Genomic DNA, 11,728 nt, shown 5'->3' with positions numbered 1-11,728 from the left:
GACTAAAGCAAAAGTTTTACTTCTATCCGCCTTTTACATAGTTTAATATAGTGTCAAAAGAAAATACAGAATCCAAAATAGTGAAACACGCTCCTTGTGGGAGGAAGTACATGATTCATTTATGATTTATTGAGCAACATAAATTAACTCAACGATATAAGAATTTCAGAAAGTGTTTCCCCTGTGATAACTAGGGTATCATGAACACTTGCTATTCACATGTGATCAGTTATCTGGAGATATGTGAATTCATGATGCTGAGGAAAAGGAAAGAGAAAATTACAAAGGCTCATGGAAATTTCAGTATAAAAATTCAGTATTAATTCACAGAAAGCTACATTTTGGAAATGGAATGAAATGCCTAATAAGATTTCACAGGGGATTTTAGAGCCCACTGTGTTTCAGTCTTTAACAGGTATTTCAGTAACTTTTAATCTCCTGTATACCACTCCCGTAAATACCTACGTTTCATGCCAATTACTGATTCCAACACTCAGTTCATGGAGTTTCCTTCTCCCCTTGCAAATAACAACATATTATTTATGATTTCTTCAGCATTTCCTTCTTTGGGGTTTATCTCGGCTCTTTCAAATTGCATACAAATAGCTGTTATGTGCTTTGCATATGCATGGTAGGGGGTATGGAGAGGTCGAGGAAAGCTGTTTACAAGATAAAGTTTAAATCTATCTCAACAGTTGTAGAAAAGTAAAACACAAATATTCCTCAGAGCAAAAAGGAAAAAAAACCACTAATATACACTTTGCTTCATGAAGCTGATGAGTTGCAGGTCAAGTAATTAGCTGTGACATTGCTGGCTGCAGCCTTTAGGACTTAGAAGCTTCTAAATGGCTCTGAAAGAAAAGAAGCAGAAAATGGGGGAGACACTCTGGATACTTGAACCTGGTCCTCAAAGAGCTAACATGGTTTGGGTCAAAGTACAGTGAGTATGATTTGTGGATTCCTCTCTTATCTAAGAAAGTTCGAGGAAGGGACATCCTCCGGCCACCATCCCTGAACCCATGCTGAAAAGTAATTTTATTCTGGATTCCCAGGCAGACTCCCCCACAACAGCACGATTCAGAGTGACTCAGTTAGGGAAAGGAAACATAGAACTGTGAAGCCATTTTCATTAAAACATGTGAAAAATAATTACACTGAACCCTTCAGAGATCACTTTGTTTGAAAATATTTTGTGTGCTTGACAGTTTTGACTATTAAACTCCAGAAACTGACAATATTTGAGACCTCTGAAGAATTAAAGTGAGTTATGAAAGTCACAAACTGCTGACAAAAGGATTCAATATTGGAACGTGGATTTAACATGTGATGCACATTTGATATTGGTGAGAGTTAGCGACTATGTTTGATAATATGAGTATATATTGGAAAGCCTTTTGTTCCCTAATGTGTCTGGTGCCTGTAAAACTGGTCTGAGACATCTGGAAAGATTGGGTTTGAGAAATACAGATGGAATATAAGTGGTTCTACAATTAAATAATATGTTCAGCGATCGGGTAATCGCTATGTAGACTTGGAAGTTTCCCTGATGTATTGTTGAGCAAACTGCCTAAAGCACATTTTAACATCCATTTTCTCAGTGTTTTCCATAACTCTGAAACTCATATGGCCCCTTTTTTCCTACCTTCTGGGAATACAAGCTTGGCAATATTACTTAGTTATTCTAATCAGGTAAGTTTTCTTGGCTCTTCATGTTAATCACATCAGACAAGATCACAGGGCAGTTTTTGCCTTGCAAAATGAAACAACGAGTAACACTCTAGAACTGGAATTCATAACCCTTTTTTAAACCTTCTCTATTGTACTTTCTATCTGATGTTTGAATTCATCAGCAAACAACATGCCTCACCCAGATTTAGCAAGCTGTAACACACCCTTTCCCCAACTACTAAAGCAGGTAACGGGGAATTTAATCCAGCAAAATTAATTTTCAGTGCCCTTCAATACTGAGGCCAGGGAAGGTGGACTTTCTGCTAATTCAGTAAGTGTAAACTGTGAGCACTCTAGGGTAAGAATTTGTTAGACAGATGTTAAATGCCTTAAGATTAATTATGATGTTACGTTCTGCCAAACAGATCAGAGCTGCAGAAGACTCAACACAACAGATGCTTCTTGCCCTAAAGCCCTACTCCTTAAACGAGAAAGGCTACAAAGTGGACAACAGGTCTTAAGAGCTAGAAAAAGAGTACCTTAGTCATAATATTGGTATTTTTTACAGGCAATAAAAGACATGAGAATATGAAACACATAGAAGTGGATTGAACAGAAAGGTGATCTGTGCATGACAGGCAAGCAAGCGCCAATGTGTTTGTTGCATAACAATATGCTTGGTGTTCTAAAAAAAGAAAGAAAACCTAAGAACAAGCCCCACTCTTGCTTTCAACCCAACCCAAACCTGAACAGAAAAGAAGCAGCAGGTACATGCCCAGGGACATCCAAAAACATCACATACAGCTGGTGTGTGCATGTGTGTACAGCTTTAATGACAAAAGCAATTTTTACCTTACATTTCAAAACAAAAACCAGGAAGTGAATATAACTCCTTTAACGGTTAATATAATTTGCTGACAAAATTACACAAAGTTACAGGTGTACATAATACATTATTAAAAACATCAATGCAAAAAACCAAGCAGTAAAGCATCTTCACTACTGTCTAACAGAATACAGTTTATCAGAGGATGCTCTGATGGATAACAACTGCAAATACAACTTCAGAATGGATACAGGTTAGTCCAATATATAAGACCTTGTCTATAGCAAATACTTTTTTTTTTTTAATTTTTAGTTTGCTGTTAAGAAGGGAACATAAATACTCCCCAAAGGCAGCACTATTGTTTGGAGGAACTGCCCCTTCAGAAAAATAATCCAGACATCCTACATTCCTATACAGACTTCTTAGTTTGACAGCCAAGAGGATCTGACATGATTTTTCACCTTCTCAGATGGGTGCACAGAAGTTTGGTACTCCTTCTCTCAGTCCTAGCTCCTTAGCCAGTGTTAGATAAGTTGTAGGGCACAGCAATTGCCTAAAAGCTTAATAATAGTTTTTACTGGAAGTATTTATCACTTCATGGGAAGACAAAAGTGGTTTTGTAGTTCAGATGCACCTTTCTTAAAGAAGCCTTCTCACAAGTCAGAACTCACGCAAAGAAAAAAGTTGCCTGTGCCCAATGATACTGAACGTAACTGTTTTCCAAAGGTTCTTTTGGAAATCCAGGAGTATCACAACAGCACATAATTCCAGCTATCCCAGCCCCAGTAAGAATGTAACAGTCCTGCTGCCCAGATTTCCTGCTCTCTTGTTAAAGTGATAGTTTTCAATGGAAAAATGTCCTGCCCTAAAGTTCAAATTGATTTTCTGGGGGAAGCAACTGCCCTATGTTACTGCACATACACCATATAACACAGGAAATACTTAAACTTGTGCATCTAAATCTTTCAGGAAAAACTCACAGTCCCCCCCCTCCCCCCACATTGATGTTCTATACAGCAATGAAGAGGTCTGGTGTTTTACTTCTTAGCAGTGTTTTCATTCCTCCATCATCTTTCCTTAGCCACTTCCCAATTACCTGTAGATCACCTAAATATTTCTTCTTATATGTATCAATGACAAGGGCAGAGTGCTTCGTGAAAGCAAATTCCTAATATTTCTGGCTTTTAATCTGTATACTTCAACTCCTTGGAGGGGCTCTACAAGCATAAGGGTCAGAGAGCTTAGTTGTTTTGCACTTGGTGGTAGACTCCATGTTCTCAGACTCCTGTACCTCCTCCTGTAGATCTCCATCTGTGTGTAGGTAAATCTCCATTCACTATCAGGAAGTCAGCAAGCATAAGGAGAATGCTCTTTAAAGGACTGAACATAAAAAATGAGGTCCTGCATCTTTTGCAGGACTGCCAAGCTGTGAAAATTATGTAATGCTCCTTCCTCTTCCCTAGAAAGCATATATTGTCCTCAAATAAAATAAAAGCTCCCATACCAAAGGGAATTCTGGGAAAAGGTTGAGGAAACTATGTACAGAATTGATACTTTGCTCATTTTTTCCATTTAGGTTTTCTCTCTCATACACTTACGCATCCCAATCAAGTTTATTTTAAAAAAATTAGGTCTTTGAACTTAAACCCAGAACACTAAATTATGCAAAGCTAGAAAACTTGTGCTCTCCTTTCTCAGCAGCATATTCTCTCTTCTCCTGCTTTTTCCTACTTATCGTTTGAATGCTTTGTGACAAAGGGAGAAAAAAAAGCCGAACGGACAGTGGTGAACTTCTTCCACACCAGACCATCCTACACTAAATACAGAATTTAGAGATGTAAAACTTTCATCAAAAGGCAAAGAAAGTTCACAACACATACGATAATGTCAAGAAGCCAGCTCTGATCAGTTTATCATTTTTACGACACCTAGCAACAAGACTGCACAAATATTTTAGAGTTACAGCAGATAATCTGAGATCCACACATTACTATTAACAATACCGCAATGACGACTTCTAAGCCTGGGCTTCTGTTTTTAAACTACAGCTTTGTCCAGCACCTTGGGTGTTTGGTAAAGCAAAACCCAATATTTAAATCTATCTTATAATGAAGTGACACTAACAAATTAGTCTTTTTTTTGCCCCCCCCAGCCCCTTTTTTTCACCTTTTTCTTCTGTTACATGATGTATGTACTGTTTAACATCTGCACACTTCAGCAGCAATGGGCAGCTTGGGTACTCTGAGTCTAGCACAACCTGATCGAGTGGCTGGAACTTTCCTTGCTGCTGAAAATACATCAAAGGGATTATAAAAGCATTATTATAATGTTAAGACACATATACACACTACACACATATAGAAATATATATGCATGCAATCACCACAGCTTTGAAATAAAGGATTTAAAGAAAATCGTATTTTGAATGGTAACACATGACACATTCAGAAACTGATTACAAAGCAAGCTATAAATATTTATTTCAAACCAGTAAATACCTGCAAAATGCTGAGCTCTTCAATTACTGCACTTAAAAGACCAAATTTAAAACAACATGGGGAGAAACTAATGTGAAGTACAGCGGGATTTTTTGGAAGATGACATAAGACACAGTAGTCAGTGTGTGCCAATAGTGTTTTAGACCAAAACCTGTTGGATTAAACCCAGTGTCATAACTTCCATCCAAATTTTGCTTTTCCTTCCATAAAGATAAATCTCAAAGGAGCAGGGCAGCTTCTGGAACACAGTATTAACCTTTCACCTCTGCAAAGTCAATTCCAGTTTGGCCAGAGCATGTATATAAAGTGATTTTGGCACAACTTAAATAGCCCCACACATGACAGAACCATCAAACAAATTTTGCCGTTGCCAAATAATGCATAATCATTCAGCACGGTTTGGCACAACTGGCAGCCTTCCCTTTGGAAAGATCCTTTAGCGCATCAGTACAAAGACACAGTGAGCTCTCCATCCTTAGAGAGTGCGTGGTCTCAGGAGCCAAAGCTGAAGTCATTATACTGGTCAGCATGAAAAAAACCACTTGGGTATACTGCTTTCATTATTAATTAATCCTCTTGCTAGACAGTCAGAGGCTTAATAAAAGTAACCATCCATCATTAAATCACAATAAAAACAAGCAAAAAGCCAACAACAAAAAACCCACAAAGGATTTAAAGATTTTTCTCCTGAAAAAGAAAAGGCACAATAACAATGGCAAGAAGAAGGTTATGAGATGCAGAAATAAAGCTGCAATAAACTGTTTCCTATAGATAACTTAACTGCACAAACCTGCTTGTGTCCCAAAGCAAGACAGCCACATTTACATTGTGCAGGGGCACAGAGCCTAAGCCAAGGAAGCCTGCTGGATAGGCGATGGCTCTGCTTAGAAGACACATTAAGCAACCCTGCATCACACTATCAAAACCAAAGGATGGTGCAAAGGATGATCCTAAGACACCTAGTGAATACCTTCATACTCATTAATTCAAGCGAGAAGTGATTGTGCTGCATTCAAGCTGGTCTTGCACGAGGTATCTGCAAGACAATCCTCAAGACTTCCCTTTACTGAAAAATATGCTGACTTAGGCAGGGCACTGCAGGAATGCATTTGCCCTGATTTAGGACCCAGAACAGCTCTATGCATTTATCTGGCATCATGCCTGGCCTAGAAAACCAGAAAACCTAGAAAACAATGTACTGAGAAAGTAAAGGGCAGCACAGGACTCTTCCCATCCACAGAAACACCAACAGTAGTTGTTCTTTACTCAAGCTACCTCAACATTCTACCACATAGACAGAGGAGATTCACTGTTTCCCCAATTTGTTTGGTATAAAGCTTTCAAAGGGATGCTGAATTTAAACAGAACACAGTGCCTAGAGAACAAGCTAAACTATTCCTTGTGAAATGACTTCTTCTGATGGGCCACCCTGAAGCAGGAACAGACCACAGAAATACAGAAAATGTTTGCACATCCTGTACCATAAATAATTTAAAAATAATTACAGAACAAGAGGTTACTATTACAAATGTGTAGTAGGACTTTTGTTTCTTCACCATACAAAAACTGTTATCTTCCATTCTTGTCCTGGTTTCAGCTGGGATAGAGTTAATTTTCTTCCTAGTAGCTGGTATAGTGCTGTGTTTTGGATTTAGCACGAGAATAATGTGATAACACACTGATGTTTTAGTTGTTGCTAAGTAGTGCTTACACTAGTCAAGGACTTTTCAGCTTCCCATGCTCTGCCAGGTACACAAGAAGTTGGGAGGGGGCACAGCTGGGACAGCTGACCCAAACTGGCCAAAGGGCTATTCCATACCATATGGCATCATGGTCAGTATATAAACTGAGGGGAGTTGGACGGGGCACAGCGATCGCTGCTCAGGGACGGGCTGCACATCAGTCAGCGGGTAGCAAGCAATTGCGCTGTGCATCACTTGTTTTGTACAACCTTTTATCATTATTATTTTCTCTTCCTTTGCTGTCCTATTAAACTGTCTTTATCTCAACCCATAGGTTTTACTTTTTTTCTTCCCCCCGATTCTCTCCCCCATCCCACCAGGGGGCGGGGAGGGGGGAGGGTAAGCGAGTGTCTGTGTGGTGCTTAGTTGCCAACTGGGGCCCCTTTTTGGGGCCCAACAAGGGGCCTCTTCAGCATGTGTCACCTCCTCCTCTGGTGATATTCCAAAATCTTTGCCTTCTGGCCAGTCCAGGATCACTTCCAAGGTTCCTGGGTGACTGGGGTTTCCTATTTGAGCCCGTTGTGTGATCACTGCAACCCACTTACTCCACGTAGCATCAGTTGCATAACGTGTAGAGGGGACCCTCCCTTTGAACATCCAGCCCAGCACCAGCACTTGGGGTGCCAAGAGGAGCTGTGCTTCAGTACCAACCACTCCCGAAGCAGCTCAAACCTCTTCGTATGCTGCCAATATCTCTTTCTCAGTTGGAGTATAGCGGGCCTCAGATCCTCTGTATCCCCAACTCCAAAACCCTAGGGGTTGACCTCAAGTCTCCCCTGGTGCTATCTGCCAGAGGCTCCACGTAGGGCCATTCCCCCCAGCTGCGGTGTAGAGCACATTTTTTACATCTTGTCCTGCCTGGACTGGCCCCAAAGGCTACTGAATGAACTATAGGGCTACTGAATGAACTATCTCCTGTTTAATTTGTTCAAAGGCTTGTCATTGCTCAGGGAGCCATTTGAAATCGTTCTTCTTCCACATCACTTGATGGAGAGGGCTTACGATCAGACTGTAATTTGGAATATGCATTCTCCAAAAACCCACAACACCTAAAAAAGCCCTTGTGTTTCCTTTTTGCTAGTTGGTGGGGACATAGCTGTTATTTTGTTGGTCACATCCATTGGGATCTGACGATGTCCATCTTGCCATTTTATTGCTAAAAATGATCTCCTGTGCAGGTCCCTTGACCTTACTTTGTTTTATGGCACAACCGGCTTTCAGAAGGATTTGGACCATTTTCTTCCCTTTCCCAAAAACCTCTTCTGCTGTGTTGCCCCACATGATGATGTCATCAATCTATGGCTGGTGTTCTGGAGCCTCACCCTGTTCCAGTGCCCTCTGGCTCAGTCCATGGCAAATGGCAGGGCTGTCTTTCCACCCCTGGGGCAGTCGATTCCAGGTGTACTGGACGCCCCTCCAAGTGAAAGCAAACTGGGGCCTGCACTCCACTGCCAAAGGGACTGAGAAAAATGCATTAGCGATACCAGTTGTGACATACCACTTAGCTGCCTTTGACTCCAGTTCGTACTGAAGTTCTAGCATGTCCGGCACGGCAGCACTCAGCGGCGGCGTGACTTCATTCAGGCCATGATAGTCTACCGTTAGTCTCCATTCTCCATTAGACTTTCGCACTGGCCATATAAGACTGTTGAAGGGTGAGCGAGTCTTACTGATCGCTCCTTGGCTCTCCAGTCGACAAATCAGCTTATGGATGGGAATCGGGGAGTCTCGGTTGGTGTGATATTGCCACTGGTGCACCACTGTGGTAGCAATTGGCACCTGGTGTTCTTTGACCCTCAGCAACCCCACAACAGAAGGATCCCCCAAGAGACTGGGCAAGGTAGACAGCTGTTTAATTTCCTCTGCCTCCAAGGCAGCTATATCAAAAGCCCACCGGTACCCTTTTGGGTCCTTGAAATACCCTCTCCTGAGGTAGTCTATGCCAAGGATGCACGGAGCCTCTGGGCCAGTCACAATGAGGTGCTTTTGCCATTCTTTCCCAGTTAGGCTCACTTTGGCCTCCAATACAGTTAGCTGTTGGGATCCCCCTGTCACTCCAGAAATACAGATGGATTCTGCCCCTGTACAGCTTGATGGCATTTTCGTACACTGTGGACTGGTGTCTGCTAGAGACTTATACTCCTGTGGGTCTGATGTGCCAGGCCATCGAATCCATACAGTCCAGTAAACCCGGTTGTCCCTTTCCTCTACCTGTCTGGAGGCAGGGCCCCCCTAGTCCTGGTTATAGTTTTCATTACTCACTACTTGTAGATATGAGTCAGGAGTCCCTTCATTAAAATCAGAAGTAAGATCAGCCCTTCCACTCTGTCTGGGGAACTGCCCACTGGAAACTGGAGCAGCGATTTTCCTGGAAGAACCCCCTTTTGTGATTGTTCTTCCTTGCAACTCACGTATCTGTGCCTCTAGGGTCGAGGTAGGTTTTTTCATCCCACTTCCTCATGTCCTCTCTGTGGTCACACAGGTAAAACCATAGGGTGACCCATGGTGTGCACACACTATATCGTCTCTCTTGAGCAGAGTAACGCTTACTCCTAATAGCTGAGATACTGGTCCATACAGGTGGGGAGCAGGGCATATCCTCTGAATCATTGGAATTCCCGGGACACTTTCTCAGCTAGCATGTCCAGCAGTTTCTCCACAGCTGAGATGCAGGTCTGTAAGGAGGAAGAGAGATTTTCTTCATATTGCTGGAGTTGACCAGCCAATTCATCCACTGTTTGCCCCTTTCCATCTTTCCAGGTCATTACTGCCAATGAGTCAGCATACGATGATGGTGTGCTCTGTACAAACTTCTGCCACATGTGTCGTGTGCACTTGACTTCATCCGGATCTTTGGATAACTGCTTGTTGTCCAAGTCATCATAAATCACCTCCAGCACAGCTAATCCCCTCAGGTACTGGACAGCTCTCTCCATGGTGGCCCACTTGCCTGGGTGACATATAACATCTGACTTGAAGGGATACCGTTCCTTCACACCTGACAGGAGTCGCCTCCAGAGGCTGAGGGCTTGTGCGCCTTTTCCAATCGCTTTGTCAATGCTCACTTCCCTAGGAAGGGATCCCAGCTGCTTGGCTTCCTTACCCTCTAATTCCAGGCTACTAGCCCCATTATCCCAGCATTGGAGCAGCCAGGTAACAATATGCTCCCTTGGACAACAGCCGAAAACCTTTCGCATATCTCGCAGCTCACACAGGGATAGAGATCGGGTGGTTACTGTCTCGTTTATGAGTTCTTCCACTCCCTCTGAGGCAGAGGAGGAACCCTCCCACCAAGTTCTTCCTTGGAGGGAAGTGGGTAATTCTTCCTCTTCCTCCTCCTGTTCTCATGATGGCCCTGTTTTAGAGTAGTCTGCCTCCTCGCTGGTGGGGCAGTATGCTTTTCCTCCTGCTCTGTCTTAGGAGAACCTTCTTCATCCCTTACTAAACAAGCTGACTTTTGCTTCCAAGATTTCTTCTTGTGTATGGGGGCGACTGATACCGGCACGGGATATGTTTCCAGCCATCCGGTGGTTGCTTCCACCACTGTAAGCACATGGTGCTTGCCTTGGCAGGTTTGTGGGAGTGTGATATAACCAATCTACTTGCAATCTAAAGCAGAAAATAGCAAGCAACCTTACAGGAAATGCTCTCAGAGCAGAAACTTAGGATGAATAAAGTGAAATTATTGCTTCCATGAAACAAAAACCAAAGATCAACACTTAATTTTTCTTATATGCCCTTTTTTCCACAGGCAGATTATAAACAATAAATCAATAACTTTGCCTATGCCTTTTGATACACTTTGGAAATTTAAGTGAGGGTTTGCCACACCCATGATAAATCAATTAAGCCATTTATTAATTACGCAACTTTTGGATACTTGATCATCTCGTTGCTGTTCCATGATACAGCATCTCTACAAACACTGCATCTAAAAAGGCAATGTTTCATTCAAGTTCAAACTGCCACAGAAATGTTCCTTCTTCCTCCCCCATAGCATCCAAATTCTTCTTTCTTTTTCCCTTCTTTCCAAAATGACTCATCTACTGATGCCTCAGAAAGGACACTAGCTTGTTTTACTCTGATGACATCTCATAATTTTAAATTCAATAGTTCTGGGATAGGCTCTCACAAAAGGAAAAAAGAGACTTTTCTGGTTCTCTTAAAAAGAAGGTGATTAGAGTTTGTTGAGTTTGCAAGCTGACTCCTGGAATATAGCTTACTGACCAAAAAACTTGATGCAAACAAAAATACTTCTGCTTTAAATGCAAATTAAATTTCCATTATTATGGAAGCCCCTCTTTGTAAAATTAACATAACTTCTGCAGAAAATGAAGTCAGAAATAACGTTTTCTCCTGAGAATTCCACTGAAAAAAATAAAGCAGGCTTACCTCTTTGTCTGCCTTTATCAGGTAGTAAAGTATCAGAAATAAGGGGTCCATTGGTGTAACAAACAGCAGGCGCCCATCTAAGTGACAGATATGTAAAAGTAAGCTTAGTACCAGGAGGCACAATATATTGACATTTTCTTCTTTTAGGATGTTTTCAGGAGTGTAGGCAAGAAGAGGAGAATTTTTTTTCAGTAAGTATCCTAATATTTTAATAAAATGGGCAGGAAAATGGTATTTGTGATTTTATATTAAAAATACAGAGAGAACTCAATTCTCAACCCTGCCAAACCAAAGCACAAGCTCCACTGCAGGTCTGCTGGCTTCACGCACTCCTAGTTTTGCCTTTTTCTGGATTATATTAAAAACAGCAAAATTGAAGCTGCCCTCTATTGGCAGATTTGGGTGTAACAGAAACCTGTTTGGGATACCAGATATATCCAGTATACTCCACCTCAAACACTGGGCAAGGCAACACTGTGCTGGCAGAACAGGTAGGCAGGGCAAGAATGAATTTCAAGAGCTAGTTAAGTTAGAGCTGCCTCTCATCTGTAAGGGGAGAATCTGCATGCAGACTCCTAATAGAACAAAATAAACTTAAATAG

At 41.8% G+C, this 11,728-nt stretch overlaps 1 protein-coding gene across 4 annotated transcripts in view; it reads right to left on the bottom strand.

The window, feature by feature from the left end:
- RNASEH2B (ribonuclease H2 subunit B) overlaps window positions 1–11,728 on the bottom strand; it is a 48,767-nt gene that overhangs the window by 18,788 nt on the left and 18,251 nt on the right. For 3 of the 4 annotated variants that reach the window (XM_075489938.1, XM_075489924.1, XM_075489945.1), the window contains exons 4-5: window positions 11,127–11,203; window positions 4,661–4,781 (exon numbers count right to left, since the gene is read on the bottom strand). In XM_075489938.1, coding sequence (XP_075346053.1) covers window positions 4,661–4,781; window positions 11,127–11,203 — 198 coding nt within the window. The remainder of the gene's footprint in view (window positions 1–4,660; window positions 4,782–11,126; window positions 11,204–11,728) is intronic. The other variant, XM_075489930.1, reaches the window with a different exon arrangement.

Source organism: Mycteria americana, chromosome 1, assembly GCF_035582795.1.
Source record: "Mycteria americana isolate JAX WOST 10 ecotype Jacksonville Zoo and Gardens chromosome 1, USCA_MyAme_1.0, whole genome shotgun sequence".
In the NCBI taxonomy this organism is placed as follows: domain Eukaryota; kingdom Metazoa; phylum Chordata; class Aves; order Ciconiiformes; family Ciconiidae; genus Mycteria; species Mycteria americana.
The sequence above is the reverse complement of the archived record's forward strand: the minus strand, read 5'-3'. Positions and strand labels throughout refer to the sequence as shown.